At 41.3% G+C, this 10,469-nt stretch overlaps 1 protein-coding gene across 1 annotated transcript; it reads left to right on the top strand.

Annotated features, from left to right (window-relative positions):
- Positions 1-2,750: 2,750 nt before the first annotated feature.
- Positions 2,751-8,320, top strand: tnfaip6 (tumor necrosis factor, alpha-induced protein 6). Its single transcript, XM_076030694.1, has 7 exons — positions 2,751-2,965; positions 4,354-4,491; positions 5,478-5,639; positions 6,875-7,103; positions 7,904-7,944; positions 8,036-8,217; positions 8,251-8,320. Exons 1-6 carry the CDS (start codon positions 2,866-2,868, stop codon positions 8,155-8,157), a joined length of 792 nt encoding a protein of 263 aa, XP_075886809.1. The 5' UTR covers positions 2,751-2,865; the 3' UTR covers positions 8,158-8,217; positions 8,251-8,320.
- Positions 8,321-10,469: the final 2,149 nt, after the last annotated feature.

The following is a 10,469-nucleotide window of genomic DNA, read 5'->3' as shown; positions in this document are numbered from 1 at the left end:
GCTGCCTCAGTTTCCTCAGTTCCACCAAAGAAACAAAAAAAAAAAAAAAAAAACAACAATGAAACCATTTAAAGATTTGCAGGGTTGCTTTTTTCTTCTTCTTCTTCTTCTTCTTTTTCTTTTACTTTTTTAAATAGAACCTCGGTCACAGAAGCTGAGATTCTGCTGCAATCGAGGTCATTGTAAAAGACCCAGTAAACACAAAAAGCAGGGCGTTTAATAAGTGTCCCACCTTTATTGGGACATGGCTCACTTGATCACTGAGATGTCAGGCTTCAAATCTCAGCAAGCCAGCCGACTTGTAAAGTAAAACACACAATAAACACACGTCTGGAAAGGCCACAGACGTGAGGCCATGGAGGAGGCTGGCGCTCTTGAAGGACCAGGTTTCAGATTTAAAACATCTGGAATAAAGCAGCAAGCAGAGGTGGGGTGTGGGGTCCCCAGCAGCTGTTGCAAAAGAGCCGGAGTCAAAAGGAAGAGGGTAGAGTGAGAAAGAAAGAAAAAAAAAAACCCATTGTTTTCTAGGAAATCAATTTGCTATGAGAGTAACACAGTAGGCTAGTTCTTTTTGACAATGGGACGTTTTTGACAGGGACCTACACACAGAAAGAGACCTCCAGGGGATAACAATAATATTTTAATAAGTTGGGCTTGGAACACAATTACCCAATACACACCCTGTGAGCATGGAACATTTTCAAAGAGCTTGTCATCCCCACTGAGAAGTTGACACAGTTAAGTTCCAAATTGAGTTTTACGGTATTGAGGAAAGAGTGTGTGTTAACTTTTTTTGCCATATGTTAAAGGAGTAAATGTGACTGCGGTCAAGCCAACCAGCAAATTGACAAAAGCGGTCGAGCCGGCAGGCACTCGATTTCTGCTTGCTCTGTGTACACTGAGTATTACGGTAACTGCCTCGCACAGTGGCAAAAGGAGAGCGAGTAAGAGAGAAGCGCGTCTCTGTACTGGATTTCTGATTGATATTCCTGAGAAATTCCTAATTGTCACTCCATGATTCCACTGCAGGCTGGTAGTGGACCACCCCAGGATGCTCCACACTAATTTTCAGAAAATTCTGACGTAGCATTTCAAAATAAAGTTCATCCAAAAATGTACACTTTGTTGTTGTACTGTGCATGGTTTCTAGATATTTAAAAACTCTTCAAAAAATTTGAGATGAACTCCGTCGTGGAGCGAAACATCAGCCCAGAGCCCCGGGACCACATCACCAGCTCCTGCTTCTGCTGGTGGTCCACCCATGCCATCTGTTCCCCTCCAGTGTGCTCAAAAGGTGGAGACAAAGTGGGACCCGAGTCGCCCGATGGAACCTGGTGGCCTGAAAAGTGCGTGCCCCTCCATGTCATGTCTGTCGAAGGGACACGTTGCGATAAAAACGGTACGGATCCCCCAGGTCAAAGATTTGAGGTCCCTGATGGAGGATCCACGAATGGACCTGAAGATCATCCACCTGGTCAGAGACCCGCGAGCCATCATGGCCTCATGCATGATGGCCTTTTCCAGGTGAATATCTACAAGCCTAGAAGATATGGAACTCGATGGAGCAGAAGCCTCGATACGTGGACCTGAAGAAGATCACCAGCATCTGCAAGGGCGATGCACCTCCCGCCTGAAGTGGATCGATGGACTGACAATCAGGAATTTCCCCAAAACTTTAATCTGCAATCTAGAATATTAAAACAGATGCATCTTAATTTTTGGAGGAGCTTTATCTTGAAATGCTACATCGGAATTTTCTGAAATTCAGTAGGGGGGGTTTCTTTGGATGGTGTACTAGCAGGCAGACATGCAAGAGTGAACTGACGACAAAGAATTTTTACAAAATGATTAATCTGAAACCAAGTACAGAGAAAGGCCATTCTATGTAGTTCCCCCATAGTGCTCTGGGATTACCGTAATACCTGGTGTACACGGAGCCATGAAAAAGCGAGAGTCTGCTGGCTCGACTGCTTTTGTCGACTAAATGTGTCAAGACGTGAAACAGACCAGACAGACAATGGACAACAGCCCACATAATATACAATTTATCTAAAAAATCATGGAAATCTAAAAAGGTTTTGTTTGTTTGTTTGTTTGTTTGTTTGTTTTTAATCTTGTTTTATACTTCTAGAAAGGAAATAAAAAAATATTGAAAATAATTTCATCCTTGGAAAAAAAAAAAACAACCGACTTCATCCATGTTAAACCAGTAATTCTGCCTGTGAATATGCCGTAAGGGTGAATCGTTTATTGCAAATGCTCATTTCAAGAGTGCTGTGAGCCCCTATTAACCGCAGTATAGACAAACCCAATGATTTATTTTTCTGATGACGAACAAGTGTGAGTAACAATGGTCTACCACGCCTCATGTGTACGCTTTCACATTAAGACTCTTGCATTAGTTTATAATTTAAAAAAAAAAAAGAAAAAAGAAAAAAAGGAGAACAAGTATGAAACGTGTATATCCAACTTTGTTTTCCATCGTGTGTGAAGTTTAACTTTTATCATGGTGAGGAATTGAAGCTCTTTTTTGTCATGCGAATCTACATACAGCATTTGCTCCATGTATGTATGTATGTATGTATGTATGTATGTATTTCATTCATTCATTCGTACGAAGGATCGTAAAGCTCGAACGCATCAATCATAGCGGAGTCAAGCACCCTGAGTCATCGTGAGGTAAACCCCCCTCCGACAGCGCGCGCACGCGCGCGCGCGCGAGTATGTTTGCTGGCCTGAGCAATCGTTGCTCTCCAGGAGTTGGCTTATAAAAAGGTGGCAGCGCAGCAGCAACATCTCCCTCCGGCAGAGCGCTCAGCTCCTGGAAACTTGGGCGGACGTCAGAGGCGCACCGGCGGCGGCAAGATGCGCGTCTCGATCCTCCTCTGGACCTTCGGGTTTCTGCTGAAAGAGGCGCAGGCGTGGGGCTTCAAAAACGGAATATTTCATAATTCCATATGGCTCGGTAAATCTTATTTTGCTTTTATTTATTTTTTATTTTAATTTTTTTTTGCTTTTTGTCGCAGTTTTCTTTTACGTGAAGGAGCAACGTCCGGATCTCGGACCCAAGGTTCTGTTCGCGTAGCTCCGCCCAGCTCGAATTTCGCCTAATTCTAGTTTACAAAAGCACTCGGGAAACTGAACTATGTCTGCAGATGACGTCAAAAGACTAACAAAGTGAATTTTTTTTTTTTTAAAAAAATGTGAGAACTTTCTAGCAAGGGTTAGGGTAAAAATGGTTTTAAAAAATAAATAAAATAAATAAACAAATAAATAAATAAAATCCAAACAATATCGCTGTAATTACTGCTTACATGTGCTATATTGCTACATATGCTAATGCAGGATTTCACCCTGACCTTGTAGACAAATAAAATAAGAAATTGTTCTCCATGTCAAACATTTTGATTTATAATATTCAAAACTGTCCGAGGTTTGTTGTTGTGGTGACATATATATATTTATTATTTTTTTTTTTTTTTAAACCAACGACAGTTCAATCACTTATTTCATATGAGACTGCTTTGGAAAAAAAAAAAAAATCTAAAAGAGAAGCATGTTGAACGGAGCAGTGAAGTGTAACAGACCACACTGCAGCCAGTCTGCGTGTTTACAGTCTGGTGGAGTTTTAGCCACAGGAAAATGACCTCATCCGTCCGTGCGCGTTCCAGAATGCAAACAGGTCGGAGTCGGAGTTCAGGAGGAACCAACTTCTTCAACTATTTCTTTACATTTCGAAATAATCAACTTTCATGCAGTTTTGTAGCCCGGTCCCTCATTCAGAGTCCCAGTCAGAGTCTTACCTTCAGAGCTCGGCCCATGTGTATTCATGCAAAGTAAGAAAACATATTGAGTTTTTCTTCTTTAGTTTGGACACACAACATTCTCCTTTATTTTAAATACAGGTTTCATACTTTATAGATCGGATTTGTCAGCATTTCTCTTGAACGATTATGAGGATTCAAAACTGCTACCTACGACAACATGGTCCCGTTCACGCAAACTTTTGAAAACTTGTAAATATCCACCCGAAAATGGATAATTTTGCAATATTCTGCCGGATGATGTGGTTATGCATGCGTTAAATCCAAACAGCCTCAGCACAGGACTCCCTCGCAGGAGAACCAAGCAGGGAGCAAGTGAGCTAATTGTTGGTGAACTGCCAAGAGTGAGGATAATCACTCTGTTGTCTTTCTGTTCAACTTAAGTCACCTTATCCACTCAAACGCTGTCGCCTGGCCGAAGTTCCGTCTTTCTGGCTCTGAATAATTGTCGGTGGCCTTCCCGGAGCTGCGCTCTGCCAGTGACGCTCCCTTTTTTTTTCACTCCTTCTTCTCCTTCTTCTTCCTACAGAGCAAGCAGCTGGAGTCTACCATCGGGAGTCTCGCAAAGGGAGATACCAGCTGACGTATAAAGAGGCCAAGGAGCTTTGCAAATTTGAGGGTGGAAAGCTGGCCTCTTATAAGCAGCTGGAGGCAGCGCGTCAAATAGGTCTGTGGCTCGCAACACAAACTCGTCATGCGGACCTCCTGCCAAAGGTCTTTCCCACGACATAATTTATCTGCTTTTCCAAATTACAGCTCTCATGGAGCGCATTGGCCTTTCCATACTTTGGCTCAATTCCACTTTCTTTCACCATCTTAAGCCACTGTTTGCTTTTCATTCAGCGTTTGCGCCAAACATCTGTTCTCTCATTTCGGATAATAGATTTTGTTTTATAGTACTTTGGTACAGGATTGACTCTTCCCCTCTCTGAATGCACAGTAGGGCTGTGTTGTACACGTTTGAAGGTTTTAGGAAGCAATGAGAAGCACATTTCGACCGGGTCACTTACGCTTATGGATTTCTGAATGTTAAGAAAAAGACGCATTTTCATTTTCGTGTGCTTTGTCATTTCTGATGAACATCACGTGACAGAATGCAAAACCCTAACCTGTGGTGCTCGGCTTTTATCTGCGTTCAACTGAGAAACATCTACTGATTGGAACTCTGAGGAAAAACTCACGTTCCTGTCCACAGGGGAAAATTATCACAAACAACTCTTTTCTCCTTTTTAATTAACAGAGTATTTGTTTTTCATTTTTTGGAGGTTAGCCCTAACTTGTCATGCTGCCACTACACCGGAAACTCTTTGGCTGTGATAGTCTACAAGGCTGCTACGGCTCCTTTTTTTGTTGTTGCTGGTAAACTTTGACTGCAGCTACCAGCTGTTTCCCTTTAAAAGGTCAGGCCATCGTTAAAACAGCATGAATTCATGTAGAGTACAATCTTTCACGAGGGGTCTTCAAATTCAGCAGAGATAGCTCAAAGCCACGCGGCTGCCCTGCTCGTCTTCTGTGGACTCTTCTTCTCTTTGACTGGGGGGGAGCAGTTCTTCTAAGTCCTGCTTCTAAGCAGGACTTAGAAGGACTTAGAAGCAGGACTTAGAAGAACTGCTACCAGGCTCCAAGTGCTGAAACTTCTCCTGCTCTGCTCAGGTTTTCATGTTTGTGCAGCCGGATGGCTTTTCAACGGCCGCGTCGGCTACCCCATCGTCAAAGCTGGTGTTCATTGTGGTTTTGGAAAGGTTGGCATCATTGACTATGGATATCGGCTGAACAAAAGTGAGCGATGGGACTCGTACTGCTACAACCCAAACTGTGAGTGTGGATTTTTCTTTTTCTGAGGAGGAAACTGATTTGTTTTGTGCAGTGTCAATAAAATACTGAAAATACAGGAAAATTGTGCCCCCATATTTATGGGGCTATATTATAGAAATGCATAGAGATTGATTTGAGATAATGTCTGGCTTCCACTAATTTATTTCAATTGAATGCCATTTTACCTTGTCCACTAAAAGTTGCTCTCAGATTCACAATTGATTTTTTTCATTTACTATGTTTAATAGGATTATCTACAGACATTACGCTCTGCAGTTTTAGAGAGAAAATGTGTATATTCTTAATCATTGATTGCAATGTCTTATTATACAGCGACACACCAAGAGTAATTGACAGTAGTTGTCCAGAAGGCCTCCAAGTAAATTCACTAACAGAAATATGAATTGAGAAGAATCATTTTGAGGTGTCTAATGAGGCAAAAATCACACACAGACTTCAGTCTGAGACTTAGTTACTCGCCATGGCATCATTTTAACTACTCCCAGTAATGTGCAATAGAAAATGACGAGTGCAGGATGGGATCATAATGGTGACGTGAGACCCTTGTATGGCCTTGGCTTTAAGTCACAACATCGGGAAGAGGATCATATCAGTGTGGATAAGATGCTGACCAACTAACTGACGTGTCAACCGACACACAGCAGAGCCACATGTTGACAAGGATCCCTAGTTGTGCCAGTCTCCTATCTTGGACTCCTCATGGGCTTTAAATGGACTTTAAATCTGCTTACATTGATAACAAGCTGAGGATATTTACGTTTCAGCTACAACGTTGATAGTGGCTGCGCCCCGCGGCCACAAGTGCATTTTTAATTAGAGGATGCTAATTAAACATTTCACTGCAATGACAAGAGAGATTTCTCTACAGAAAGTACTTAACATCTCTGTATTGCTGTAGGGGTCTTACACAGTTTCAAACCTACACTGTGGCGCTGATGGCATTACTACTTTTGTCCAGAGGTGGTGCTATAGTTGCAGAAACTGTCCAATAATTTCCAATGCTTTAGTATTTATTTCATAAAAACACAATATTTCAATACTTGATTCACTCGGTTTGGCTCTTATCTGCAGTTATAACTAACATAATGAATAATATAATACATCATTAGATTGGTAAAGTGTTTTATTACAATTGAAAAGTTTTCTGTAACTTTAACATCTATTTATTCCCGACATTTATTGTATTTTTTTCCCATTGTTTTTTTTTTTTTCAGCCAAAGAATGCGGTGGGGTTCTGACAGATAAAGAAAAGATCATTCAGTCTCCTGGGTTCCCTGAAGAGTATCAGGACGAACAGATCTGCACCTGGCACATCCGCGTGCGCCTGGGCCAGAAGATCCGCCTTCAGTTTCTGGAGTTTGACGTCGAAGATGACACGTCGTGCCTCGCAGATTATCTGGAAGTGTACGACAGCTATGATGACGTCTCAGGCTTTGCAGGGAGGTGAGAATCACTCAGGAAAAAACACGGACATTTCCCAAAACTGTGGCAACGACAACAGACATACAACACAATTAGACACATATACAGTACAAGTAATGATTGATTTGAGTGGTGTCGTGAAGCCCAGCAGCTTTTTCCCCAACATACTCCATCCATCTGTTACAGTCTGTTCACGGATTGGATTTAACAAATGTTTTTCCACCAGTATATTTTCTATCCAACGCTTTTTCTGCACCCAGGGTCGCTGGAGTTGTCAGAATCTATAGCCAGCTGTCTTGGGCAAAGCCCGGGATAATTGCTAGTTCAGCGAAGAGCCACATAGAGGCAAACAGCAATCATTTGCACCCGCTCTCGCGCTCACACATTAAACACGGCCCAAAATGCAACCCTCTTGTTGTAAAACAATGCATCACCAAGTTGGCCTCAAATGCTTCAACTTGGAGTGGAATCATTTTGTTTTCGTACACGATCCTTTATTACTCTTTAGATGCATCAGTCATCACTTTTGACCAGGTGCAGCAATGACATTATGTGCCCCAAATTCCCCCGATGAATAGAATCAGTGCATAACATTTGTTTGGCCATGTAAGCAATTCTCAAACGTGATTATTAACGTATTTATATACTAATAAGGGATGGTGTCACAAAACAAAACTGCTCCAACTCCAACTAGACAACAGTGCCTAAGTGAATATGCTTTTAAGGACACTGTGGAGTAGTAATTGAATGTGTATGTGAATAGGTGATATATCAGTGCATTCAATCATTCTGAAATCCAAAACTGTGATATTTGTTCACAGATACTGCGGTGATTATTTACCAGATGACATCGTCAGCACAGGTGAAAAGTTGTTCTGCCATTCTCTGATGACGTCACAACAAGGAAGCAGGTTTTATCGTTAATGGAAATGTGTATTTTCATTGTCTCGCAGGAAACGTGATGACGCTCAAGTTCCTCTCGGATGCCTCGGTCACAGCTGGAGGCTTCCAGCTAAAGTATAGCGCAATTGATGCATCAGAAGTCCCACAGAATCACACCCGCTATTTTAACTGAGCTCATTCGAGCACACCAAAGCATTCTTGATGTGTATTGCATATTTGTTTGCATTTTTAAGCTTATTCACAAAGCTTAAAAAAAAGTAACAAAATGTATTAGCATTATTGTACATTTTTAATCATTGTAATTTTTTTTTCACAGTTGAGCTCACATAAATATTAAGAAAAATGCATTTCTGTGTTGTGTGAGCTTTTGTTGTTGTTTGTTGAATTTAATTTAAATAAAAACAATTAATCCTTAATTAAGATGTTACTGGAAAGTGATATATTTGTGCAGCCTGCTTTACACAGATATGGTCTGGAATGTTGGTCAAGGAATTTGGAGTGTGCCCTATGGACACAAGTGCATACCCAAACATAACGGATGTAATATGTCACTTGTAATTGCATGGATGTAGCGACACCTATTGGATGACAAAAAAGTGTAGAGTAAGTCATTCAACAGCTAATTGACACTACTTTGCAAAATATTCATATTAATTGATTGTAAAAGCACCTTCCGATCACCCATCCATCCTAGGCCATTTCCCTGTATACAGGGTTATCAGGCATTAAGCAATATATTTCATGTCAGAGGAGAATTAAGCCCTGAATTTAATCTCATGCGTTATTGTCCGCATTGCAACAAAAACAACATGAAATTGATTAGCTGTAGAGTTACACTGGAAAGAGAGCATGATGCAGCATATGATGTATGTTTTCTTTTTTAATTAGACACAGGGGTGTATTTACTTACTATGATAGCAAATGTAATGTGAACACATTGTTTAATTTTTTATCTACAAATGAGCCACTACACTAAGAGGAGTTCCTTTTTTGTTCCATACAGGAAGCCTTACAAAATGGTTTGAAGTGTTGCACAGTTTTTGGAATTTTTGAGGTCTTAGTGATTGATATTGATTGATGTGTTGTAGCAAAGACCACACCAGCCTAGACCATGACATCATCAAGACTTGAGAGCCTCGAGACCGAGACTAGACCAAGACAAAGACCAAATTTTCCAGCTGTCTACGGAGGAGTCGGTTTTGAAATAACATGCAAACTGAAGAGCAAGAAACAATTCACCCTGAATCAATCACGCTGATTATAAACAGGGCCACTCCCTTTAAATATCATCAAAGTATGATTTCTAACATTTCTCTTCTTCTTCTTCTTCTTCTTCTTCTTCTTCTTCTTCTTCTTCTTCTTCTTATTATTATTATTATTATTATTATTATTATTATTATTATTATTATTATTATTATTCCGTATCCCGTCTTATTGTGTAAGCCGGAAGAACAACCGCGTGACAGTTTTCCTTATACGGTCAAATGGGAGGTTCCAATAGTGACGTTTAGGGTCAAAGGTAAATCTGTACGTATGCGTGGTTGTTTGGCGCCAGCAAATTCGCGGGGCATCAGCTTCACAGGCAGAAAGCACAGTGTGACAGGAGGAAGGTCGGCCTCAAAATATCCACCTTTTGTTTTAAGAAGTCCGTGGCGTTCCGACGGCAGAAAACCGAAGAATCGCCGCTCTCAATGCTGTCATCTCAACGTATTGTTGCATATCGTCCTGGTCCTTGAGGTGAGCAACAGTGTGCCCAGCACTTGCAAGCTTGTGCGTGCGTGTTTTGTTGAGCCAAGAGGTGATATTAATTCACCGTCAACTTGATTTACCTGCCTACACGTGTTAAGTACATTATCATTAACGGAGCAGTTGGTGGTGTTTAAAGCCGACCCCCCCCCCCCCCCTCGTATGAACACGAAAACTCAGACTTTAAACTAGTCAGCCTGCTAGCGCAACTGCTACCTAACACTACATAATGACAGCAGGGCGGATTGGTGTTCGAAGCATTTAAAAATAAAAAATAAAAATTGTCATGGGTATTCAATAAACCCGATGGCCTCATAAAAAGCAGTATAGAACACCAACAGCTCAGTTTGCTCGGGGTTGTCGCGAAGACGCTTGTTTTCAGTAGCCGCTAAGGCTAAACCGAGCAAACTGTGTTTTCCCACCGTTTTCACAGCCCGTGAAGAGTGGCGGGTGGAAGCTGGATTTTGCATATATAGCGCATAGTCAGTGCACCGAGTCAAAAAGCAATCAATGGTATCCTCAATTTTCTCCTCTACTGGTCCGTCCAAGTTGGCTATGCTAATGCTATATATCGTGTGGCGCTATACCAATTACTTCTTCTTCTTCTCTTAAATTACTACGCCTTCGTATTTTAACCCATCTTTATGATGTGCTGCATTAAACCGTTACATTGATGTGACATATCACAGCCATGACCTGCTGAAACCAGATTAGAACAGTGTTCTGACACCATTGTCC

The sequence above is a fragment of the Nelusetta ayraudi genome, unplaced genomic scaffold (genome assembly GCF_046127955.1).
Source record: "Nelusetta ayraudi isolate G7.1 ecotype Tasmania unplaced genomic scaffold, CSIRO-AGI_Nayr_v1 ptg000031l, whole genome shotgun sequence".
Taxonomy (NCBI): domain Eukaryota; kingdom Metazoa; phylum Chordata; class Actinopteri; order Tetraodontiformes; family Monacanthidae; genus Nelusetta; species Nelusetta ayraudi.
Note: the sequence above shows the minus strand (reverse complement) of the source record. Positions and strands in the feature narration are given on the sequence as shown.

Coding starts and splice junctions, on each gene's coding strand:
- tnfaip6 (XM_076030694.1), top strand. CDS start 2,866: ATGCGCGTCTCGATCCTCCTCTGGACCTTCGGGTTTCTGCTGAAAGAG. Junction 4,492..5,477: donor GGAGGCAGCGCGTCAAATAG/GTCTGTGGCTCG, acceptor TGCTCTGCTCAG/GTTTTCATGTTTGTGCAGCC. Junction 5,640..6,874: donor GTACTGCTACAACCCAAACT/GTGAGTGTGGAT, acceptor TTTTTTTTTCAG/CCAAAGAATGCGGTGGGGTT.